Below are 25,730 nucleotides of genomic sequence, written 5' to 3'. Positions count from 1 at the left end.
ACAAAAATTAGCCGGTGTGGTGGCAGTGGCGGGCGCCTGTAATCCCAGCTACTTGGGAGGCTGAGGCAGAGAATTACTTGAACCTGGGAAGTGGTGGTTGCAGTGAGCCAAGATCATGCCACTGCACTCCATCCAGAGCAACAGAGCAAGACTCATTTAAAAAAAAAATAAATAAAAATAAATCAGGAGACTGTGACCATCCTGGCCAACATGGTGAAACCCCATCTCTACTAAAAATACAAAAAGTTAGCTGGGCATGGTGGCGCATGCCTGTGATCCCAGCTACTCGGGAGGCTGGGGCAGGAGAATCGCTTGAACCCAGGAGGCGGAGGTTGGGGTGAGCCGAGATCATGCCACTGCACTCCAGTCTGGCAACAGAGCAAAACCCCATCTCAAAAAAAAAAAAAAAAAAGCCCATCCCCTCTCTTTAGTGACCAGGAGGTGTCCCCAGGCTCAGGTCTGTCCCCTGAGGCTTGGTTTCCTCACCTGAAGTGGGAGGAGTCAGGAACAGGCTTGACGACTGAAGGAGGTGACAGGAGCCTGGCTCCTGGCAGCCCCTTGGGAGGGACACTGGAAGGAAGGCCCCTGACACTCATCGGCTGCCCACAGTGAGCCAGGCCTTCTGAGCAGTGCCTGACACCCAGTTCAGCCCCGGGAGCTGCGCGTGTCCTCTCCGGGTGTGGAACAGGCCCGGAAACCACCTGCAGCTGGATCCTAAGCCCACCTCTGAGGCCGGTGCTCTTGGAGGGCAAACAGCGTTTTCTGACAAACAGGATAGGTTGTGCCCCGCCCTCACCCAGGAGTCTGGGCTCTTTTCTTGGTTCTGGAAACTTCTAAACAAAATAAAAAGACCGGGAGGGCGGGAGTCTGTTGTCCGCCACAAATTCATTCCATGAATATTTCTTGAGTGCTTTCTGCGTGGAGTGTTGGGGATACAGTGGTGACGACAGATCCCAGGGTGTACTCCAGGGCCACCTCTGGATATTCATGGGGAGCTGGCGCCTGGGGTTGGAGCAAGGTCTGTGCAAGGGCGGAGGCCCACATTCGGGGACTTGCTGTCGGGGCCACTAACACATAGGTGTCTTTTTCTTGGCCCAGCACTCCCCCAGGCTCACGTCCGTGGGTTTACGTTTAGGGCAAGTGAGGGATGTGGGATACCAATGGAAAATCAGAAACTAAAGCCCAGGCTCCACTCTGGGGCTCCCTGAGCTGCGTTTGTCCCCTCATTTGTCACATGGGGAACATAGTTGTTCCTACCTTGCGCCACTGTGGGAGGGCCAGGGAGGAAACGGGGGAAGGTGGCTGGCAGCCTGTGAAGCCAGCTGCCCTCCGAGGGGCCTTGTGCTGGGCTGTGTACTGACACAGCTGGGCTGGGAAGATAGAACTCCAGGGAGCACCAAGCACAGCTCCAGCTCCTCATGTCATTCAAGTTCGTTTCCAGGGCTCCCAACAATGGTCATTTCCTGCAAATGTAACTTGAGCCAACTTTTCCCCTAGAGTCTGTTCCCCATGGGTGTGGTTTCTGTGACTGAGGGAGGAGTCCATAGCACAGGAATCTTCGATAGCACAGGAATCATCGATAGCACAGGAATCTTCGATAGCACAGGAATCTTCGATAGCACAGGAATCATCGATAGCACAGGAATCATCGATAGCACAGGAATCTTCGATAGCACAGGAATCATCGATAGCACAGGAATCTTCGATAGCACAGGAATCATCGATAGCACAGGAATCATCAATAGCACAGGAATCATCGATAGCACAGGAATCATCGATAGCACAGGAATCATCGGAATGGCCTTCACCCCAGGGAGATTCCAGAGGGGACCGGGGCTGTGAAAAGTCTACCAAAGGGCCTGGTTAGCTTGGGAAGGGCTCATTCAGGAAGATTTGATGTTTGAGCTGGGCTCTGATGGACGAATAGGAGTTTGCTGGTTGGATGAGCACAGTGCAAGGGCATTTAGGGCTGAGAAGAGAGAGAGGCAAACACCTAAAGCAAGGTGAGCTTGATGTTGAGAGAGCAGAGAGCTGGGAGGAGGTGAGTCCAGAGTTGGGGCCATAGAGAGGGTGCCTTCAGGTAGGCAGTGGGGAGCTATAGTGGGTATTTGAGGAGGGGGTGGAGCCACCTGTTGGTGTGGGGCCCCCGGCGCTGGAGGCAGGTACTCATGCCTCACTGTGGGAGGTAGGATATTAGACTTGGGCTGTGGGCTCTGTGACTGGAGCACAGAGAGGGCACCTGCCCTGGGAAGAGCAGGGCTTTGGCCTGGACAGGCCTGGAGTCCAATCCTGGCCCACCCCCTGTGGCTGCATGACCTTGGCAAATCACTTAATCTATCTGAGGGACAGATAACAGTGTCATGTGCTGAGGGTGCTTGGAGGGCCGGCTTTGGTGTCACTCAGGGCAGGTCACTCCCCTTTCCTGGCCTTTGTTTCACGTGTGCTGCTGCTGATCACTGCCTGCAGCCTAGGGTTGAGGTGGGGAATGTCCCGGGAAGCCCACGGCCCTACTCGGAGCAGTGCCAGCTCAAGGGCTTTGGTCCCTGTGTGCCTCCTTCCTCCCACCCTCTTCATCCTCCAGGTGGGCCTGGGGAGGTGAAGCGACTCTCTTGCTGTCCTGAGCTGGGACTCAAACCCTGGTCTCTAATCCAAGTCCACGGCTGCCAGCCAGGGCCTTAAAGGAGGCCCGGGATGGGTGACACACCTGGGCCATGCTGATTAAATGGGTGGTGGCCAGAGACCTGAGCTGGGTGGCCCTGGGCATTGGTGGGGGTGGGCTAGACACCCACAGCCCTTCCTTTAGACCCATGGGCCAAATACCAAGGGCCCCATGGAGGGTGGCCTCAGCTGCACCCAGCGTGGAGGCCCTGCCTGGGAGAGAGGCATTTTGTTTTGAGTCCAACAAAAGGCCTGTAACTGTAGCCGGGCAGCTTGGAGCTGCTGGGCCGGTTTGGGGGCAGGGGCCAGGCCTGGTGTGAGGTTGTAGCACCCCTGTCCTTCCTTCACTTGGCTATTCCACCTCTCAGGTGTTAGAGGCCCCATGAGGGTGGCAGGGAAAGCTCCTAAGTGTGACCGGCACTACCCAGGTTATAGGCCCCTACATGACGTGGGCGCCCCCTCATCTTGTCTCATAGCTCCTGAGAGAGAGAGATGGGCCAGGCAGTGGCCCTTGCCTTCTACAAACAGGACACAGGGTTCCTCCAGAGCATCCTCCCAGAGTTGTTGGAGAGTAGGGAGTCCTGGTAGGGTTCCAGAAGGGGAGGGGCAGTGGGGCTAGGCCTTGAGAGGTAAGGAGCATCCCTGTCCCCGGATGGAGCAGGGGCATTTGTAGTCTGTGTTCTGCAGGATACACTACCTCAAGAGGCCCATACCAGATCCCACAAGGAAGCAGAGCAAACTGCATGCTTGCAAGGAACTTGTTTCTGAGCTTCCTGGCAGTCAGGGTGAAAAGAGAACTTGTAGAGTAATGATAAGAAGAGAACACACGTGCACGTTGACCGAGAGAACTGTAGCTGGGGAGGTATACCTTGATGTTGAGAGGGTGTGTAAATAAGTGGTGCAAAGCTCTCCTGAGAGCCTGTGTTTTCTGTGAACTTTGGGTTCTCAGCCTCTCTAGTTGAACTACCAGTATGGGCTTCACACACTTTTTATTTTGAAATAGCTTCAAAGTTACTGTAAAAGAGCTTTTATGGGCTGGACACGGTGGCTTAACACCTGTAATTCTAGCACTTGGAAGACTGAGGCTGGCGGATCACTTGAGCTCAGGATTCTGAGACTAGCCTGGGCAACATCGTGAAATCGCGTCCCTACACAAAATACAAAACAATTAGCAAGGCCTGGTGGCACGTGCCTGTAGCCCCAGTTACTTCGGGGAGTGAGGTTGGAGGATTGCTTTAGTACAAGAGGTCAAGGCTACAGTGAGCCGAGATGATGCCCCTGAAGTCCAGCCTGGGCGACCAAGTGAGACCCTGACAAAAAGATAACAAATCTCTTTTTTTTTTTTTTTTTTTTTTTGAGACGGAGTTTCGCTCTTGTTACCCAGGCTGGAGTGCAATGGTGAGATCTCGGCTCACTGCAACCTCCGCCTCCTGGGTTCAGGCAATTCTCCTGCCTCAGCCTCCTCGATAGCTGGGATTACAGGCACGCGCCACCATGCCCAGCTAATGTTTTGTATTTTTAGTAGAGACGGGGTTTCACCATGTGACCAGGATGGTCTCGAGCTCTTGACCTCGTGATCCACCCGCCTCGGCCTCCCAAAGTGCTGGGATTACAGGCGTGAGCCACCGTGCCCAGCAACAAATCTATGTACGCTTTACCCAGATGTACCTAATGTTATCATTTGCTTTATTTCTCTCTATACAGCATGTATCTAATATATATTAGATATACTAGACACTACATGTGTGCATATACATTCAGTGGATGCTTGAATGACACAGGGGTTAGGGGCTGACTGTGCAGTTGAAAAGGCCGGCATGGAGGCTTTTGCGGGTAATCCCAGCACTGTGGGAGGCCAAGGCAGGCGGATCACTTGAGGTCAGGAGTTCGTGACCAGCCTGGCCAATGTGGTGAAACCCTGGATCTACTAAAAATACAAAAATTGGCCGGGCAAGGTGGCTCACGCCAGCACTGCAGGAGGCTGAGGTGGGCAGATCACCTGAGGTCAGATGTTCGAGACCAGCCTGGCTAACCTGGTGAAACCCCGTCTCTACTCATCAAAAATTAGCTGGGCATGGCAGCAGGTGCCTGTAATCCCAGCTACTCTGGAGGCTGAGGCAGGAGAGTTCATTAAGCCGGGGCGGCGGGGTTGCAGTGAACTGAATTCTTGCTATTGCACTCCAGCCTGGGCGGCAGAGCCAGACTCTGTCTCAAAAAGAACAATACACAAAAATTGGCTGTGTGTGGTGATGTGCGCCTGTAATCTCAGCTACTTGGGAGGTAGAGGCAGGAGAATCACCTGAGCCCAGTAGGTGGAGGTTGCAGGGAGCCAGGATCACGCCACTGCACTGCACTCCATCCTGGGCTAGACCTGTCAAAAAAAATCCATGTATAACCTCTGATTTCCCCAAAACCTTAGCACTAATATACTATTGACTAGAAGCCTCACCAGTAACACGTTTGTATATTTGTATTATGTGTGTGTGTGTGTGTATATATATATATATATATATATATATATGTGTGTGTGTGTATATATTATTTTTTTCTTTTTTCTTTTTTTTTTGAGACAGAGTCTCGCTCTGTTGCCCAGGCTGGAGTGCAGCGGTGTAATCTCGGCTCACTGCAACCTTCACCTCCTGGGTTCAAACAATTCTCCTGCCTCAGCCTCCCAAGTAGCTGGGATTACAGGCGCACGCCACGACGCTCAGCTAATTTTTTTGTATTTTTAGTAGAGACAATGGTTTCACCATGTTGGCCAGGCTGGTCTCTCACTACTGACCTCAGGTGACCCTAAAGTGCTGGGATTACCGGTGTGAGCCACCACGCCTGGTATATATACAACATTTTTATAGTAAAGTAAAATTAGAGAAAAATGTTATTTTAAAAATCATGAGGAAGAGACCGGGTGTGGTGGCTCACGCCCATAATCCAAGCACTTTGGAGGCCAAGGCGGGCGGATCACCTGAGGTCGGGAGTTCGAGACCAGCCTGACCAACATGGTGAAACCCCGTCTAAAAAAAAAAAAAAAAAAAAATCATGAGGAAGAGAAAACATATTTACTATTCATTAAGATGAGGCAGATCATCATAAAGGTCTTTATCCTTGTTCTCACGTTGAGTAGGCTGAGGAGGAGGGAGAGGTGGCCTTGCTGTCTCTGGTGGCAGAGGCGGAAGAAGATCCTTGTATAAGTGAACACGCATTTCCAACCCATGTTGTTCAAGGGTCAACTGTGTCTGTATTTTCAACCATTGGACAGTAAGTTGCCCCTTTGCCCCTAAATATTTCAGTGTATATCTTCCAAGAACAAGGACATTATTTTGTGTAACCACAGGATAATTATCAGGAAAGTAACATTGATATAGCGCCATTATCGAATCCACAAGCCTTACTAAAATGTTTTTTTTTTTTTTTTGAGACGGAGTCTTACTGTTGTCGCCCAGGCTGGAGTGCAGTGGTGTGATCTAGGCTCACTGTAACCTCCGCCTCCTGGGTTGAAGCGATTCTCCTGCCTCAGCCCCCCAGGTAGCTGGGATTACAGGCATGTGCCACCACACCCAGCTAATTTTTGGAGTTTTAGTAGAGACGGGGTTTCTCCATGTTGGTCAGCTGGCCAGATTTCATCATTTGTCTCAGTATTGTCCTTTGTAACAATTTTTTCCTGGCCCGGTGCTAATCACTGGGAGTGATCACTCCACAGGCTGGAGTCAGTCATTCTGTCTCTTTGGCCTCTAGTTTACCAGGGCTGCCATAACAAATTTTCCACACCCCAGGCAGCTGAAGACAACAGAACCTTATTCTCTTACAGTTCTGGAGGCCAGAAGTCTGAGATCCATGTGTCAGCAGGGCAGGGCTTTGCTCCCTCTGTGCTGTAGGGGAGGATCCTTCTACCTCCTTCAGCTCCTAGAGGCTGTCAGCAGTTTTTGTGTTTTTTTTGCGGGGTGGGGAGGTTTTTGAGATGAAGTCTTGCTCTGTCTCCCAGGCAGGAGTGAAGTGGTGTAATCTCAGCTCACTGCAACCTCTGCCTCCTGGGCCCAAGTGATTCTCATGCCTCATCCTCCTTAGTAGCTGAGATTTAGGCACCTACTACCACCACGCCTGGCTAATTTTTGTATTTGTATTTATTTATTTATTTTTTTGATGTGGAGTCTCACTCTGCCATCCAGGCTAGAGTGCAGTGGTGTGATCTCTGCTCACTACAACGTCCACCTCGTAGGTTTAAGTGATTCTCCTGTCTCAGCCTCCTGAGTAGCTGGGATTATGGGCACCTGCCACCACGCCCAGCTAATTTTTTGTATTTTTTAGTAGAGACAGGGTTTCTCCATGTTGGTCAGGTTGGTCTCGATCTCCTGACCTCAGGTTATCTACCTGCCTCAGCCTCCTAAAGTGCTGAGATTATAGACATGAGCCACCGCCCCTGTCCCCCGCCTTTTTTTTGAGACGAGTCTTGCTCTGTCGCCTAGGATAGAGTGCAGTGGCACGATCTCAGCTCACTGCAACCTCTGCCTCCCAGGTTCAAGTGATTCTCCTGCTCCAGCCTCCCAAATAGCTGGGATTACAGGCGTCTGCCACCACACCTGGCTAATTTTTGTGTTTTTGGTAGAGACAGGGTTTCACCTTGTTGACCAGGCTGATCTTGAGCTCCTGACCTCAAGTGATCCGGCTACCTTGGCCTCCCAAAGTGCTGGGATTGTAGGTGTGATCTACCATGCCTGGCCCTTTTTCTTTTTTTGGATATGGAGTCTTGCACTGTCACCCAGGCTGGAGTGCTTTGGTGCCATCTTGGCTCACTGCAACCTCCTTCTCCCAGATTCAAGCGATTTTCCTGCCTCAGCCACCTGAGTAGCTGGGATTACAGGCATGAGCCACTGTGCTCCACCAGGGATTCGGGTTTTCTAACCAACTTTTAGGTTTTTTTTTTTTTTTTAATAGAGACGGAGTTTCGCCATGTTGCCCAGGCTGGCCTTGAACCCCTGGGCTCACGCTGTTTGCCTGCCTTGGCCTCTCAGAGTATTGGGATTACAGGTGTGAGCCGCTATGCCCGGCCCCCGTTTTAGGGCCGTTGTGAGGCTGAGATGTGGGGGATAGGGGCTGGGAAGGAACAGCCCCTCAGGGCCATGTGGCAGGGTCAGTTGGGCCTGAGGTTTCCCAGCGTGGTTTGAGGGGTGGGTGGACTCTGGGTTGGCTTCCCACCTGCCAGCTGTGTGTCTGGGTGAGTCACTTTGCCTTTCTGGGCTGTTTCCTCATCTGTGAAGTGGTGGTCAGTGCCTACCGCATGGGTTGCTTCGAGGGCTGTGCCTGTGTGGTGCTGGCATCCCTCAGGCTGCAGGCCTTGGTGATCTGAGCAGTAAAGTCTCAGCTCTGGGGGCCTTGCAGATCACCTGGTCCAGTCTAGTTGAGAGGGGAAGGGACTTTCTCGGGGCCACACTGCCAGTGAGCTTCCCAGTGCCTGGCTCAGTGCTTCGCTCCCCCTTACACCTGACGGCACAACCCCGGGGCTCGGGGACACTCATGGATATCATTTGTGGGAAGTGGCTCAGTTTACCCAACTTCACTGGCTTGTTCTAGTTTGCTCTGTGGGAGACCAAAGAGGAGAGCTTCAGTCCCAGTGGCCACAAGGGACTGAATTTTTCTCTTTTGGAGATGGAGTTTTGCTCTTGTTGCCCAGGCTGGAGTGCAGTGGCGTGATCTTGGTTCATCACAACTTCCACCTCCTGGGTTCAAGCGATTCTCGTGCCTCAGCTTCCCGAGTAGCTGGGATTACAGGCATGTGCCACCACCCCCAGCTAATTTTGTATTTTTAGTAGAGATGGGGTTTCTCCATGTTGGTCAGGCTAGTCTTGAACTCCTGACCTCAGGTGATCCACCTGCCTCTGCCTCCCAAAGTGCTGAGATTACAGGTATAAGCCATCGCGCCTGGCAGGGCTGGATTTAAAGGTACCATAGAGCCATTTGGTCAGTGTAGGCCTTTCAGATAGATTCTGAGTTGGGGTTATTATTTGTCTGTTTTGTCTAAATCGAGCTAGAACTTGACATCACTTAATAAGACCAGGGAAGTTGACTAAAGGAAGGAAGAGACAGCTGGAGCACAAATATATTATGCTCAAGGTTAATTTTACTAGCCAGGCGCGGTGGCTCACGCCTGTAATCCCAACACTTTGGGAGGCTGAGGTAGGTGGATTACCTGAGGTTGGGAGTTCAAGACCAGCCTGACCAACATGGAGAAACCCCGACTCTACTAAAAATACAAAATTAGCCAGGTTTGATGGCGCATGCCTGCAATCCCAACTACTTGGGAGGCTGAGGCAGGAGAATCACTTGAACCCGGGAGGCAGAGGTTGCAGTGAGCCAAGATTGTGCCATTGCACTGCAGCCTAGGCAACAAGAGTGAAACTCCGTCCAGCTGGGCCTGGTGGCTCACACCTGTAATCCTAGCACTCTGGGAGGCCAAGGCGGGTGGATCATCTGAGGTCAGGAGTTCAAGACCAGTCTGGCCAACATAGTGAAATGCTGTCTCTAAAAAAAAAAGAAACTCCATCTCAAATAAACAAAAAAGATGTTTTACTCTGAGCTTCCTAGTAGCCAAAGTGAAAAAGAATATGTGCTTTGATACTTAGCATTTTTTGGTCCCTGCTCCTCCGAGGAAATGGAACTTTTTCTCATGGTACTGAGCCTAGAAGCCTGGGTAATGCTCAGTGACAGGTGTCAGTAGTCTGGTCTTTATAGCTTCTCCTCGTGGGCACCAAAATGGATGATGAAGTTCTCTGGATGAGGGTGGTCGGGAGAGGGTGCTCCGGCAGAGTGGGCCGTGTGAGCGGCGGCCTGGAGTGTGGCCAAGCCGGTGTGTGCAGGGGAAAGGCAGGCTCTCGCGCTGACCCCGTGGCTCCCTGTCGTTTTAGTTGGGCCATGTGGTGCTCTCTCCAGTCTGGTTCCTGTACAGTCTGCTCATGAAGCTGTTCCAGCGCTCCACACCGGCCATCACCCTCGAGAGCCCGGACATCAAGTACCCGCTGCGGCTCATCGACCGGGAGGTGAGTGCCGCATCCTCGTCAGCATCACAGCATTGCTCGGGTGCCTACTCTGCGCTCAGGCCATGGTCCCACTCTGAAGTAGATACTCTTGTCTGCCCATTTTATGGATGGAGAAAGCAAGGTGATGTCCCTTGCTAAGGCTACCAGGAAGTGGCAGAGGGATTTAAACCCCAGTCTCTCTGTCCGCAGAGCCTGTTGTCTGAACCACACTCACTGACTCATGGAAGGTCAGAGTGGAAGGAACCCTCAGAACATTTAGGCCCAGTCCCCCCTTTATCGGGTAGGAAAGCAGGGGGTGAGAGATTGGAAGATATGGCCTCCTCCTTCCTCCCCTCCCCCAGCGTCATTCCCCACAGCCTGGTACTGCTGGGCCTGGATGCCTTTCACATCTGTGCAGATTCCCTGGGTGCTGTCAGCTGTTTGGGATTCCTCTGCCCTGTTTGATCCTTCCCTCCCCTTCCCCCCGCTTCCCCTTCTTTTCCCTCCCCTCTCCTTTTTCCTTTCCTTTTCTTTTCCATTTTTCCTTTTTCTTTCCTTCTCTCTTTCCTTCTTTCATTCATTCATTATGTATTTTTTTGAGACATCGTCTTGCTCTGTGTCGCAGGCTAGAGTGCAGTGGTGTGATCTCTGCTCACTGCACCCTCTGCCTTCCAGGCTCAAGCGATTCTCCTACCTCAGCCTCCCGACTAGCCGGAATTACAGGCGTGTGCCAGAATGCACAGCTAATTTTTGTATTTTTTGTAGAGGTGGAGTTTCATCCTGTTGCCCAGGCTGGTCAGTCATCCCTGCACCTCCACTTCCCAAAGTGTTGGGCCATGGTGCTCAGCGTGACTCCTTTTTTTTCCAAATCTCTCATTATGATTTAAAACAATCCTCTCGCCCCTTTGCCTTGCTGCTTAGCCAAGACTGCTTCCCTCTGTCACTTGCTCTCTTCAGAGCCCCTCCCTTGCTCTAATTCTGGCCACCTTAGCAGGCAAAGGAGGGGTGTGGCAGGGAAAACTGAGTCACAGCAGAGAAAGTCATCTGCCACAGCCTCAGGCTTCACAGAAATCTCAGGCCTCCATGGCACGAAGCTTGCTACTTCCTATAACTGTTGGGGCAAGTTTCTGTAATTGTCCCAGAGTTCATGACAAGCAGAGAGAAGCAAAAAAATACAAAATGAAAAGTAAATTACTCATGAAATTTCATTTCATGAGCCTGGCACGGTGGCTCATGCCTGTAATCCCAGCACTTTGGGTGGCTGAAGCGGGTAGATCACCTGAGGTCAAGAGTTTGAGACCAGCCTGGCCAACATGGTGAAACCCTGTCTCTACTAAAAATATGAAAATTAGCAAGGCATGGTGGCAGGTGCCTGTAATCCCAACTACTTGGGAGGCTGATGCAGAAGAATTGCTTGAACCCGGCAGGCAGAGGATGCAGTGAGCCGAGATCTCGCCATTGCACTCCAGCCTGGGTGACAGAGCGAGACTCAGTCTCAAAAAGAAAAAAAAAAATCAGATTATCAAAAAAAGAAACTGAGTGCGTGCACACCCACCCCTCCACACATCACTGTGTGTGAACATGATACCTAGACGGGGTCTGGCAGGCTCAGGCTGAGCTGTGACCTGGGCCCTCTGCACGGGGCCCTGGAATGTGGCAGCAGGGCAGGGGTGGAGGTCATACTTCGCTGAGTTTTTGTTGTGAGCACATATAAATCACACATTACTTCTGGAATTAAGAAACAACAGTAGGGCTGGGCATAGAGGCTCATACCTGTAATCCCAGCACTTTAGGAGGCCAAGGCCAGTGACCTCACTTGAGGTCGGGAGTTCGAGACCAGCCTGACCAACGTGGAGAAACCCCATCTCTACTAAAAATATGAAATTAGCCGGGCGTGGTAGTGCATGCTTGTAATCCCAGCTACTTGGGAGGCTGAGGCAGGAGATTCACTTGAACCCTGGCTACTTTTGGTGTTTTAGTAGAGATGAGATTTCACCATCTTGGCCAGGCTGGTCTCAAACTCCTGACCTCATGATCCACCCACCTTGGCCTCCCAAAGTGCTGGGATTACAGGCGTGAGCCACAACGCCCGGTCGATAACCTGATTTTTAGCCAGCCAGACAACATGCATCCTTTTAGTATTTCATCCTGGGGATGTTAAACAAGGGACCCTACAGGTCCCTTTGATTGAGCGTGTGGCAGATGTCCTAGGATTGCAGCTTAGCCCCATGTTGTGCCCATGGTGGCTTTGCGGGGCCTGTGGTGGGCGGCTCTGGGTGCCCTGTGCTGTGCCCCCCAGCTGCCCTGCTGGAGGCTGGCCGGCACTGTTATTTCCATCTCTTGTCCTCACTTCTGTTCTTCCTCCAAATATTTTCTGGCATGTGGGTGTCTGACCTTGACCGTTAGGACCAATTGCTCGTCCTGGAATCCACTTCCAGGAGGCCTTGGGGCTCCATTTGCCCCTAGTGCAGAGGCTTCCGGTGGAGTCAGCTTTGAGGCCTGGGCTGCTGGGCAGTGGTCGGTGGGCCGCCTGCATGCCTGATCCTGAGTGGCATCTGCACCGTCTTTCCTGTGATTTGCCTCTGCTCGCACGCGTACGGATGGGTCTCTCCTTGAGGCGGCTGCCCTGTGCTGGAACACTGCTGAGGTCAGGAAGTTTGTTCTCATACTGAGCCGAGGTGCGCATCTGTGATGCTCTGCCCCTTTGGAGAGGTCTGTTGTCCCCCTCTAAGTGCTGACACAGTGTGTAGACTTTGCCACGTTTGGATGTAAGACACGCTGAGTACCACCCACCTTCTGCGCGCTCCTCCACTCTCCCTCTCCTGGCCGTGCGGTACCTGATACCCCACAGGGAGTGCACCCTCAGGGCGCAGGGGTTGGTTCCAGCTCTCACTGGAACTCGTTATGTGATTGTCCCTGGCCTCAGCGTAAGACCCGCTTAATAAGACCTCACGGGCTTTAGTCTCAGCTCCATCCCTGGCCCAGCCTGGCTCTTAGCCAGCCCCCTGCTCCCCTGTCTCCTCTGTCACTGTCCCAGCCACTGAACATGCCCTGGATGCTCCCCCTGTGCAGAGTGGAAGCCTGGCTTTGGGCTCTTGGAGCTCCCGGGCAGGGAAGGCTTGCACTTCCTGCCCCGTGAAGCCACCTCAGTCCTGGCTGCCCCATTTCCCAAGGGGCTCTCAGTTGCCATGGCCTCTGTAGCCCCTCTCTTGGGGTGTAGGCCTGAGCACGTGCAGCCTTGTCTAGCTCTACTCCAGTTTGTGCATCTAGATGCCGAGTGTTTCCTTCTATTCCAGCCACTGCTTGAGCTGATGGCAGAGGTGGATTCCTCTCTCCCTGTCCTGGAAGTTTTTTGGGCTGTCTGGCGTCCTCCCTTGGGGAGCCTGGGTTCATTCCCTACACTGGCCACCTTGCATGTGGCCCCTCTGGGCCAGCCGGACAGACATACCCAGCATGCACCTGACCTCAGCACCTCACATGCAATGTGCGGGTGTGTGCATGGCACGTGGTATCAGTGTCACTTCTTACAAGAACACTCAGGGGCACTGGGAAAGGGTGGGGACCCTGAGGCGGAATGGGATGGGGGTTCTGAGGCCTGGGAGCCCCTCTGCCCTGGGGGACGTCTGTCAGCTTTGGGCCTCTCTACAGATCATCAGCCATGACACCCGGCGCTTCCGCTTCGCCCTGCCGTCGCCCCAGCACATCCTGGGCCTCCCTGTCGGTGAGTCCTGCCCCTGCCGGGCCCACGTGGAGCCTGGCAGGCAGCTGGGGCACTAGATCAGAGAGAGGGGAGCTTTACGTTTCCACCAGGGAGAGCAGGGAAGGCTTCAGGAGGAGGTGACAGCTGCCCTGGGCCTTTGAGGGCGAGTCTATCAAATGAGAACGGGAAGGCCCAGGGTCCCTGGCAGTGGCACAGCAGGAGTGAAGGCGTGGAGGCTGGAAGCTGGGATGTGAGGGGAGTCCCTGGGAGGGTTGGTGGGAGGGGCCGTGGGAGGTGAGGCCAGGCTAGGCTTTGAATGCTGGGCATGGTGCAGTGGAGTGGGTTGACAAGACCCAGGGGTCACCCACAGGGATGATCTCTGACCTGGAGTGACCCCGTCCTGTCCTGCAGGCCAGCACATCTACCTCTCGGCTCGAATTGATGGAAACCTGGTCATCCGGCCCTACACACCTGTCTCCAGCGATGATGACAAGGGCTTTGTGGACCTGGTCATCAAGGTGAAGCCTCTGGGTCATGACTGTGGAGGGGTGGGTGGGTGGGTGGCCATGGCAACAGCCCACATCCCACATGGACCCCCTGGACAGGGAAGGCAGGGGGTCGATGTGGGATGTATCCATGGGTCCCTGCGCAGCCCAGCCTCGGTCAGGGCTGCCCCACTTCCCCAGGGGCTTGAAGGTGTGGTGGCTTCTAGAGCCCTCTCGGGCCCCCATTCCCCACAGCCTGTCTCTAAAGGCCCAGTGCTCCCTGTGCTGGTTTCTGAGTAAATAGCAAGTCATGGTTTACCAACAAAAGCCATGGCCTTGGCAGAGATCAGGGCCAGGCTTCAGGCCAAGTGCCTTTAAACAAGGACAGGTGCCTGCAGCAGAGGTGCCAGGAAGGAAGTCCGGCTGGTGGTGCAGACGCTCTTGCTCCGAGGTGTGATGGCACAGCCCCACCCCTGCACTCACGCTGGGAGATCCCTGGGAGCTGGGTCCCGAGCGTGGGGTGAGGCGAGGCAGCCACTCCACTGTGGTCAGCGGCTGGGCCTCCGTGACACGCAGGCCCCGTTCTTACTTGTTTCCTTGAGAAATGTCCCCCAGGCCTGCTAGGGCAGCATGTGAGGGGCTCATGGGATATTGCCTTGGAGCTGGGGTGCTGGGCTTGCTGGGGTCCATCATGGGGTTGGAGGTGGAGGTTTACAGGAGAAGATGTAGCCATTAGGGTCTGCAGCCCAGAGCCTAAAACACAAGCCGAGTGGAAGTCAGAGGCAGCACGGTGGCCCCAGCAGGGACATTTTTTATGCAAATTAGAAATACAAGATTTCAGCTGGGCTCGGTGGCTCACACCTGTAATTCCAGAACTTTGGGAGGCCGAGGCAGGCAGATCACCTGAGTGAGGTCAGGAGTTCAAGACCAGCCTGGCCAACGTGGTGAAAACCCATCTCTACTAAAGATATTAAAAAATTAGCTGGGCCGGGCGTGGTGGCCCACGCCTGTAGTCCAAGCACTTTGGAGGCCAAGGCGGGTGGATCACCTGAGGTCGGGAGTTCAAGACCAGCCTGACCAACATGGTGAAACCCCATCTTAAAAAAAAAAAAAAAAAAAATTAGCTGGCCGTGGTGTCACACAGCTATAGTTCCATCTACCCGGGAGGCTGAGGCAGGAGAATTGCTTGAACCTGGGAGGCAGAGGTTGCAGTGAACCAAGATTACACCACTACACTCCAGCCTGTGCAATAGAACAGGACTCGGTCAAAAAAAGAAAAAAAAAAAAAAATACAAGCTTTCCTGCAGAACAGCAGATGAGAAGCAGCCTAGACCAGTGGCTGTGGGGCCCCACAGCTTCCCTAGCCCAGCACCCTCAGGTACCCCTCGAGCCCCCTTGGTGGGCCGCAGCTGAGGCCATGAGTCTTGCCAGGTCTGGGAGCAGGCACTGGATCTCGAGGGTGGGGAGGGGCACTGGGTCTGCCTGGCCTGGGCTCCTTCCTTGCTGGAGCATCCAGGCCTGGCCTCAGGAGCCTGTCTGGCTGGAGGACACTGAGCACACAGTCATGGGGAAGCCGGTGCTCCTTGCTGGGGACAGGTAGCTGTGACTGAGCTTCCAGGGTCACCAGGGAGATGGGTGGGCTGGCTGGTGAGAGCGGCCCCCTAGCAGGTGACAGTGATGGTGAGATCTGGGGCTGAGCAGGCGCTGAGCAAGTGAAGAAGGAAGAAAAGGAGCTTCAGGTGCAAAGGACCTGAGGTCAGCAGCAGGCTCGAGGATTGACGTGGCTGGAGGGTGGGGGCAAGGGGTGGGAGAGGTCAGTGGGGCTACGCAGGGCCTTGGAGGCCCCAGTAAGGTTTGGAGCTTTGTCTAGAAGCACAGAGGTGGTGATGAGGGCTCACACATCTGTTCACGTTGAAGTCTTTCTGGCCAGATGTAGAGAAGCTATTGGGAGGATTCAAGTTGGGGATGAAAAACTCACAGGTGACCAGGCCCCCGCTAGCTTGGAAACCTTGCTGGCTCCCTTGGTCCTTGGTAAAGGTCAGAGTCCTGGCCTGGCACCCTGGGCCCAGGACAGTGGGCTCTGCCTGCCTCTCCCTGACCCTCCTCTCCCCTCTGCCTCCACGCCCCGTAGCCACCCTCTGTGCTGAGGCCACAACAGGCTCCCCTCCCCGAGGCCTTGGACACACACTGTCCCTCCCCCAGCTGCCTTTCCCTTCTGCATCCATCAGACTCCCTGGCCAGCGTGCGCCGCTCCTCCTGTCTCCCCATCTCTTCGCGCGTGGGTCGGATCGAGGCGCTTCACTTTTCCAAGACAGCAATCCCAGAGAGTGCAGGGCAGGAGGTAGTTCCAAGCTGAACAAGGTTTTTACAACAGCACAAAACGGAAGGGACTGAATGGCCCTCAGGAGGAGTGTGGCTGAGTGGGCCTCCCGGAGCCTTGACTTTGCTGACAGATGTCATTGTCTCCCATTCGGAGGGGCCCCAGAGACAGCTGGTGAAATGTGAGCGTATCTAGCCCCGCAGTTGGTTGGCCTCGTACACCAGGTTGGCGCCTTGCTTTCCCCGGGGATGTCAGGTGGAGGCTGCTTCCTGGAGGGAGGGGTGAAGGATGGGTGCAGGACAGGTACGATTTAGCAGCTGGGTGGATGGGGCCACACAGGAGAAGGCCCTGTGTGAGCCTGAGAGGAGCCGCAGAAGAGGCGCTTCCTCCTGCTGTGGGCAGGCCCAGGAGCTGGAACTGAGGGCTGTGGGGGTGTCTTGCAGGTTTACTTCAAGGACACTCATCCCAAGTTTCCTGCTGGAGGGAAGATGTCTCAGTACCTGGAAAGCATGCAGATTGGAGACAACATTGACTTCCGGGGCCCCAGCGGGCTGCTGGTCTACCAGGGCAAAGGTGATTCGGGTCGGAATCCCCTGATTACAGAGCAGGCTCTGAGAATTGGAGAGCTTGGGGGTGCTGGGTGCAGGCCCCTGGCTCTGTGTGGATGGGTGACTCTCGTTGGGCCAGCTGTCCCTCTCTGGGACCTGAATCTCCCTGGCTGTAGAGGGGATAAGTTGTCAGCACAGGGGATGCGGACGGGCGGCTCCTGGGGGCCACAGCCCACTGGCTGCCAGGCTTTGTTTGGTTTTCTCAGCATCTGAAACAAGCAAGCAAGGGGGCGGAGCTGGCCTCCGGGTCCCCAACCTCTCTGCTGCTCCTGCACTGTCCTGACGGCTGGAGTACAATGGCAGCCACCTCCATCCACCTTGGTCCTCAAAGTGTGGGGGCAGGTTCTGCAGCATCTCCAGCCCCTAAGCATGGCACACTGGACAGTTGGCCTCACCCGTTCTTTCTCCCCAGGGAAGTTTGCCATCCGACCTGACAAAAAATCCAACCCCGTCATCAAGACAGTGAAGTCTGTGGGCATGATCGCGGGAGGGACAGGTACGTGGAACCCCCCACTGAGGCGCCTGGTGGCAGATGTTCCCCCACTGAGGCGCCTGGTGGCAGATGTTATGGGTTGGGTCGGGAGTGTTCCTGGCCCCTCTCCCCCTTGTACACCTGAGCGGGGCGGTGCCTGTGAGCAGGCCTCGCTCAGCACGTGGGGGGCCTGGCCGGCTGTCTTGCAGGCATCACCCCGATGCTGCAGGTGATCCGGGCCATCATGAAGGACCCTGATGACCATACTGTATGCCACCTGCTCTTTGCCAACCAGGTCAGTGGGCATCCCTATGATATGCAAACTCAGCTTTCCCTGAGGGGACTCTGGGCCCGTCAGGTGCTGTTGAGGGGTCTGCATGGCTCTGCTGAGATTCTGGGGATGACCGGAATGGGAGGGGCTCCGAACGTTCTTGGCAGCACATGGAGGGCAGGTGTTGTAGTGCAGAGCCTGTGTCCGGCTGAGGGGGCTGCCTTGTGGGGAGCTCCCTGAACACCCCCTCCCCAGCGGCTTCCTCTAAAACTCAGAACTGCCTTCACCGTGAACACGGTTTGGAACCCCCCGGTGGAGTGGGAAGAACGCTGGCCTGGGCTTGGGCCAGTGTGGGCCTGGAGATGGAGGGGCCCATCTTACAAATGACCAGACGTTTGCAAGAAGTCCCTGAGCTACAGGGTGTCAGGGCAGGATTTGAATGTTCGTCTCTCTGGCTCCTGATTCATATCCTTGTCCTCAAGCCCACTGCCTGCCTGCCCTGGCCTGCTGTGTGGCCTTGGACCAGCCGCTTTCCCTCTCTGGGCTTCACGCTCTCATCTGTGGAATGAGCTGATGAAACAGGGTTGTTGCAAGGTCTTTCCAGGGTCAGTGTTTTGAGACTGATGACGTGGATTTGAGGGAGAAGGAGATACTTGCCTTAGGGTCTTGGATGTGCGTCCTTGGCCCACCCCGCCCTCCAGCTGCAGAAAACAGCCCCAAGGCAAACTGAGATGGCCTTGCTAGGCCCAGGGGAGAAAGAGTCAGAAATTGCAAGCTGGCTGGTGTGGAGGGAGGGAGGGCAGCAGAGGCTTGGTGGCCGTCAGACCGTCTGTCACCTCTACCGGCCATCTTTGCACTGGTAGCGAGGGCAGTGTGGTCACCTCGTTTTGTACCTCGGCACACAGCCTCTGAGAGGGGCTTGACTGCACATGTCTCATAGGAAGTGCTGAAACCAGGGCGTATTTTTATTTTTTAAAAACTATTTTAGAAGGCCGGGCGCGGTGGCTCAAGCCTGTAATCCCAGCACTTTGGGAGGCCGAGGCGGGTGGATCACGAGGTCAAGAGATCGAGACCATCCTGGTCAACATGGTGAAACCCCGTCTCTACTAAAAATACAAAACATTAGCTGGGCATGGTGGCGTGTGCCTGTAATCCCAGCTACTCAGGAGGTTGAGGCAGGAGAATTGCCTGAACCCAGGAGGCGGAGGTTGCGGTGAGCCGAGGCAGCGCCATTGCACTCCAGCCTGGGTAACAAGAGTGAAACTCCGTCTCAAAAAAAAGTAGAAAAAAAAAAAAAAACAACTATTTTAGAAAACATTTTGTTTTACATTTTTGCCAACCTTAGATGTCTGGCTTCACAGGACACCTGGATTCCTGTGTCTGCTTCGGCACCCCCTCTGTGTAAGGTTTCGAGTCACACAGCCTCTCCTCAGAGCAGGAGTGAAAAATACCAACAGTGTCTCAGTATTATATGAAAACCGTTTGGCCCCAGGGATTCTCTGAAGGATCCCAGCTCCAGGTGTCCCCACGTGACACTCTGAGAACCGGGCCAGTAGTGTCCTTGCCCCTCCTTTCCTCTCCTTCCTTCCTCCGTGACCTCAGTACTTTGTGTTGAGCTGGGAAGCCCTGAAGTCCCATCCCTCTGTTCATCTGTCATGTGGGTCTCAGCAGCAGCCACCTCACAGGATGGTGCTGAGGATTAAAGCATGAGACGCACTTTGGCTCAGATAGGAAGACTTAACTTTTTTAAAAAAATTTTTATTTATTTATTTACTTTTTAAGACGGGGTTTCACCATGTTGGTCAAGCTGGTCTTGAACTCCCGACCTCAGGTGATCCGCCCATCTTGGCCTCCAAAGTGCTTGGATTACAGGCGTGAGCCATTATGCCCGCCCAACTTTTTTTTTTAATTGAGACTGAGTTTTACTCTTGTTGCCCAGGCTGGAGTGCAATGGTGTGATCTTGGCTCAGTACAGCCTCCACCTCCCAGGTTCAAGCGATTCTTCTGCCTCAGCTTCTCGAGTAGCTGAGAGTACAGACATGCGCCACCATGCCCAGCTAATTTTTTATATGTTTAGTACAGATGAGGTTTCATAATGTTGGCCAGGCTGGTCTCAAACTCCTGACCTTCAGTGATCCGCCTGCCTCAGCCTCCCAAAGTGCTGGGATTACAGGCATGAGCCACCACGCCCTGCCTAAAAAGAAAATTACACATAGTTAACACATAGAAAAAAGTCAAAAGATAGACACAAAAATCCTGACGCTTTTTCTTTCTGAAGACTTTCAGGTACTTTTTCTTCCATAATTTCTGCATTTTTTTTGTCCTTGAGCTTGTCTGGCCCAAAGCCTGTCCCTGTCTGTGTCCTTACCCCATTAGAGCAGGAAGGGCCCTCAGCCTCCTATCCTCAGAAACTAGAAAAACGGTTCAACACCCCGCCTTCCCTGGGACGTGTTGAAGCTTAGGACTCACAGCTCATCTCCTGGAGAGGAGCAAGGAGGAGCTGCTTGCATTTTCCACCCTTGCGATTCCCATATTCAGGTGCCTGGGGCCACAGAGAGGGTGGGTGCTGTTCCCCAGCCCTGGGAACAGAGAAGTCACACCTCCTGGGGCTGCCTCCTGGGGAGCATCCACCCTGCCCTCACCCAGCCTGGGAGCTCAGTAGCGATTTGTTAGTGGGCAGCCCATTCTGGGTGGCAGTGCTCTTTGGCCCCTAGTTTCTGTGAGTCTCATGAGGTCATTGACACCGCACACTGGCCTGAGGAGCCCCGTCTGTCCCTGTGTGACTTGCAAACACCTGGTAATAGCCTGTGATCAGAAGGGGAACAGGTGGGTAGCGTGCTCAGTCAGGTGGGAGATTCAGGAGGAGATCCCTGAAAGCCCTTGGGGGGGTCCAGGATGACATTGGACTGAGTTCTGTAGGGCTCTGTGACAGCTGGGTGGGGGTGCAGGAGTCGTAGGCCAGCCAGGGGGATGGACGTGGGCAAGGCCCGGGAGGGCCAGGTGGGTTGGGGAGTGGCGTCTGTACTTCCTAGTTTCTGGAGGTACAACCTGAGTGAGCTCCCAGAAGGCAAAAAGACCTGCTGGAGGGCGGAGGGTGGCACACCCGGAGCTTCTCACAGGCCTTTGCTTATTGTCTGTTAAAACCCTGGCTGACTGCCTGGAGGTCCTGGCGCCCTTCTTGTCTCTTCTGTTTGCTGGTGTGAGGCTCTGCCGACTTAGTTTTCCATTTTTCTTGCTCTCAGGACATGTACGTTTCCCCACATCTGAAGCAGTTCACACACTGAGTTTGTAGCGAATGCCTTCGTCCCGTCGTCAGCAGTTGTGAGGGGCTCCGTAGGCTAGACCAGGAGAGAGGGGTGGCGGGTGAGCTCTGGCTGAGTCCCCTCCTGGGCACGATGACCAGGCGCATCTCTGTGGAGTGTCTCTGGGGTGGTCTCTGCCACCTGCCCCTCCTGATCGCCTGGCCCTGTCCCCTGCAGACTGAGAAGGACATCTTGCTGCGGCCTGAGCTAGAGGAACTCCGGAATGAACATTCTTCGCGCTTCAAGCTCTGGTACACGTTGGACAGAGCCCCTGAAGGTGAGCGAGGGAGGCCCCGCGCTGGCTGGGTGTGAGGTGCCGGCCTGCAGCTCATCTGTGCCCAGTCCTTTGCAGCCTTGAGCCTTTGCACGATCTGTGGCACTCACTGTGGCCCTGTGGGAAGGAGGTGGTGTGGCCCTGTCTCACAGATGAGTAACAAGGGTTCACTGATGCCACACAGCGGAAACCACCACAGCCCAGCCAGGAACCCAGGTCCTTGCCTCCAGAGGCAGAGTCCTTTCCTGGGCGCGTTGCACTGCCCGGCTGGGCGGAGAAGGCCGGCGTCCTCTCCCTGGGCTGAGCGGAGAAGGCCGGCATCCTCTGCCTGGGCTGGGCTCACTTTGTGGCAAGTCTTGGGGCAGCGGTGGCGGCTGCTGCTTCCACTTCCTAGCCTGCACTCTCTCCAGCGCTGCGGAGTGCGCCGAGGCCATCTTCTCTCCCATCGTCAGTCCTGGGGAGTGGGCTGGGCCGATGTTGGGGTCACCCGTGTTCCACCTGGCCAGTGGCTGAGCTGCTTGCCAAGGGAGTTGTGGGGGAGCCAAGATTGTGCAGGAGGCAGCGATTGAGGGCCACCACTTGCAGTGATGTTGCCCTCTGGGAGTTAAAGTGCCCTTCCCTTTTTGGCTTCAGATAATGATGTAGGTACAAGGAATATCACAACTTCTTCTTTGCTCTAAGAAAAGCAAAGCTCAGGCTTCCGAGGGATCATTCTGGTGATGGTTGGCTTCAGGGCTGAGCGTCTGTAGGGAGAGGCGGGGACTGCGGTAAATTGGAGCGCTTCTGCCAGGTCCAGAGGACACAGCCCCGTCCGCGTGGGCAGTCCCACCGTGGAGGTGCACAGCCCTGTGTGGCCAGGGCTTCTGCTTTTCAAGAGAAGCTGGGGACCTGCGCCTGCATTTTCTGGGAAATTTCTAAGTGTTAGAAGCACTGTTTTTGAACACCGCTTGAGTGCCAGCTTGGGGCCTCATGTCCCACCATCTGCCCCTGCTTTGCCTCCAGCACCTCCTGCAGCCTGACTGTTCCCCCAGGACTCATCGATGGCAGGGGGTGCACACCCTCTGCTGATGAGGGAGCTCTGCCCACACCACCCTCCGCTCTTCCCAGAAAGGAGCACATGGGCTCCTTGGCTGGGTCACCTGGGTCCATCCCTGAAGGAGGAGCTGCCCTCCTCAAATGACCAGCTTGGATCCCAGGCCCTCTGACTGAGAGCCAGGCCTGGGGAGGAGGGTGGATGTGTGGGTTGTCACCGTGTCCGGCCTCCAGCAGGACTGGTAGTCCTGGGTTAGCCCAACCCCTGCAGGGCGGCCCCTCCACCCGGTGTGCTCACAAAGCCAACCTGGCCGCACAGCTGACATTCCAGTGCGGGAGGCTGAGGACTAATGGAAAGCAGATTTCTTAGTAAATTACTGCGCGGGTATAGTGCCGCAGTTCGTGTAATGCAGGAGGCTGAGCAAAGCCAGGCAGCAGGTGGAGCGGAGATCAGCCAGGGCACTGGTTCTGGGAGTCTAGCTGCCATTTCTCTTCTAGTAAAGAAGAGCATTTATCCTGTGCGCATGTGTCCATCTAAAGGGAGGAAATGACAGGCCACTTTGCTCCCTTGTGACTGCAGTTTCTAATATCGTGGGCGGGGCCGGCTCCTACAGCAGGCTTTAGCCTGATCCCTATCTGGGATGAGAGTCATCCCAATCCTGGGTGCCTGCGGGAGCCCTGCCTTGTCGTCAGAGCAAGACCTGGTCCTGCAGGGCGGCGCCGATGCTGACCCCTGGTGGCAACACGCGGCAGCACCTGCACCACCGCCTAGGGGCAGTTACCTGCCAGTGAGAGGAATAGTTGGGTGGTCTCCTAGGATTTATTTATTGCCACCATGACCCACAATTCAAGGCCAGTTGAGGTACTGCTGTAGCAACAGATGTAGGCTGAAATTCCAGAGGTTGAGAAAGTGGTGATAGGCCAGTCTGGCTGTAGCATAGCTAAGTGGAGGATGAGGAGAGCAGCGAGGACTCCAGGCGGGTTCAGTGACTGTTTTCCCCACAGAGCCGCTTTCAGGACAGGTATAGAAAAAAATGCACTAAGAGGCTGGATGCTATGGCTCATGCCTGTAATCGCAGCACTTTGGGAGGCTGAGGTGGGCAGATCACCTGAGGTCGGGAGTTTGAGACCAGCCTGGCCAATACAGAGAAACCCCATATCTATTAAAAATACAAAATTATTTAATTAATTGCTTTAATTTTCCATGGCTTAAAATAAAAAAATTAAAAAAAAAATATAAAATTAGCCAGACATGGTGGCGCATGCCTGTAATCCCAGCTACTTGGGAGGCTGAGGCAGGAGAATCACCTGAACCCGGAAGGCGGAGGTTGCGGTGACCCAAGAATGTGTCATTACACTCCAGCCTGGGCAACAAGAGCGCGACCCTGTTTAAAAAAAAAAAAAGAAAGAAAGGAAAAACACACTGAGCCAGGCACAGTGGCATGCACCTGTTGAGGCAGGAGGATCGCGTGCGCCCAGGAGCTCCAGGCTGGAGTGCATTGTGATCGTACCTGTGAATAGCCACTACATGCCAGCCGGGACAATGCAGCCAATTCCCATCTCTTTATTTATTTATTTATTTATTTTTGAGACAGAGTTTCACTCTTGTTACCCAGGCTGGAGTGCAATGGCGCTATCTCGGCTCACCGCAACCTCCGACTCCTGGGTTCAGGCAATTCTCCTGCCTCAGCCTCCTGAGTAGCTGGGATTACAGGCACGCGCCACCATGCCCAGCTAATTTTTTGTATTTTTAGTAGAGACGGGGTTTCACCATGTTGGTCAGGCTGGTCTTGAACTCCCAACCTCAGGTGATCCGCCTGCCTTGGCCTCCAAAGTGCTTGGATTGCAGGCGTGAGCCACCACACCCGGCCTTGCCTCTCATTTTTTCAACATCTGGGGAATTCACAGCCTAGGGCTGCTTGGTCAGCAGGTTGGTGGCGACGCAGCCACACGTCAGCTCACCTGGTCTCTCACCCCACAGCTTGGGACTACAGCCAGGGCTTCGTGAACGAGGAGATGATCCGGGACCACCTTCCGCCCCCGGAGGAGGAGCCGCTGATGCTGATGTGTGGCCCCCCACCCATGATCCAGTACGCCTGCCTGCCCAACCTGGACCGTGTGGGCCACCCCAAGGAGCTCTGCTTCGCCTTCTGAGGGCCGGGCACAGTCACATGGCCACCTGCCCCGCGCGCCCTACGCCCTGTCCACGCTCACCCTGTCACCTCCCCACATCGCACACTGGGGCTCCGGGTTCAGCCTGGCCTGCCCGTGCCCTGGTGCATCACCCAGCTCAGCAGGCCTCCTGGGGCCCCTTTGGGAGCAGGGCTCCGTCCCAGGTGGGCCACAGCTGAGCCTTCAGGGTGGGTCCTGCCGGCACTTACTGGTTCTTACCAGAGACGCCCCGCCCCATCCCTGTCCTCGTGACCCCTCGTCCACCCCACACACACACTACAAGGCCGAGGGCTGCCAGCAGCCCCCTCGGCCCACCCTTCCCGGCCTTGGTCCACAGTCAGGATGTCAGCAGATGCAGATGGGCAGTCCACAGCTGCAGGTGCCAGGGCCCCCCCCAGCCTCACCTGCCGCCACCACTCCTGCCTCAGGGCTGGGCCCAGGCCTCAGCACCTGACACTGCGTGAGAGAGACAGCGACACCAGAAAGCCCCCTTGGGGGCGCTGCTCCCCACCCCGGGCTCTGGCCAGCCAGGGGCTTGGCTCACCTCTGGCTAGAGTGGGAAGAGGGTGCTGGCCACGGAGCCTCGGCATTTCCTTCCAACCCATCCAAACACAGAGGCAGCCTTGGGAGCCCCGAGCTGTGGGCTGGGCAGCCCACTGCACCGCCTGGTTGTTTTGGGGTCCTGGGCTGGGGCCACCATCCCCGGCAGCAGGACTCCCATAACCATGTGTGTTTATTCCTGTGTCCTACACCGTCCCCTCCTGCCCTCACCCCCAGCACAGGGGGATTCTGAGCAGTGCCTCGCGTCTGAGGGACGTTGGTGACCTCGACATTGCCTTTAGACTACAGTTTGTGTTAGCCGCTTGTGTATCGGCTTTTCCAGAGTCATTTATGAGCAGAAAAAAAATGAAGTAAACTTTGCTAATATTAACCCTTCTGTAGCTCCTCAAGGGCCTGTGACCTGCATCACAAGGGGTGGGGGGACAGGAAAGGGCTGGGAAGACCCAGCATTTCTTTTTTCTTTTTCTTTTGTTTTTCTTTTTGAGACAGAGTCTCCCTCTGTCACCCAGGCTGGAGTGCAGTGGTGTGATCTCAGCTCACTGCAACCTCTGCCTCCTAGGTTCAACTGATTCTCCCGCCTCAGCCTCCCTGAGTAGCTGGGATTATGGGCACGCACCACCACAGCCAGCTAAATTTTTGTTTTTTAAGAGACAGTCTTGCTCTGTCGTCTAGGCTGGAGTGCAGTGGCGTGATCTCAGCTCACTGCAGCCTCCACCTCCCAGGTTCAAGCGATTCTCCTGCCTCAGCGTCCCGAGTAGCTGGGATTACAGGTGCATGCCACCACACCCAGCTAATTTTTTTTTTTTTTTTTTAGTAGAGATGGGATTTCACCATGTTGGTCAGGCTGGTCTCGAACTCCTGACCT

General features: G+C 54.8%; 1 protein-coding gene across 3 annotated transcripts in view; it reads left to right on the top strand.

The window, feature by feature from the left end:
* Nucleotides 1-25,235, top strand: part of LOC116538844 (NADH-cytochrome b5 reductase 3) — a 30,036-nt gene extending 4,801 nt beyond the window's left edge. For all 3 annotated transcript variants that reach the window (XM_032261360.1, XM_032261361.1, XM_032261362.1), the window contains exons 2-9: nucleotides 9,558-9,689; nucleotides 13,317-13,389; nucleotides 13,780-13,886; nucleotides 16,617-16,746; nucleotides 17,194-17,277; nucleotides 17,463-17,548; nucleotides 21,004-21,103; nucleotides 24,114-25,235. In XM_032261360.1, the coding sequence (XP_032117251.1) occupies nucleotides 9,558-9,689; nucleotides 13,317-13,389; nucleotides 13,780-13,886; nucleotides 16,617-16,746; nucleotides 17,194-17,277; nucleotides 17,463-17,548; nucleotides 21,004-21,103; nucleotides 24,114-24,286 (885 nt within the window). In that variant the 3' untranslated portion in view covers nucleotides 24,287-25,235. The remainder of the gene's footprint in view (nucleotides 1-9,557; nucleotides 9,690-13,316; nucleotides 13,390-13,779; nucleotides 13,887-16,616; nucleotides 16,747-17,193; nucleotides 17,278-17,462; nucleotides 17,549-21,003; nucleotides 21,104-24,113) is intronic.
* Nucleotides 25,236-25,730: the final 495 nt, after the last annotated feature.

The sequence above is a fragment of the Sapajus apella genome, unplaced genomic scaffold (genome assembly GCF_009761245.1).
Source record: "Sapajus apella isolate SASKATOON/1434 unplaced genomic scaffold, GSC_monkey_1.0 scaffold123, whole genome shotgun sequence".
Taxonomy (NCBI): Eukaryota; Metazoa; Chordata; class Mammalia; order Primates; family Cebidae; genus Sapajus; species Sapajus apella.
Note: the sequence above shows the minus strand (reverse complement) of the source record. Positions and strands in the feature narration are given on the sequence as shown.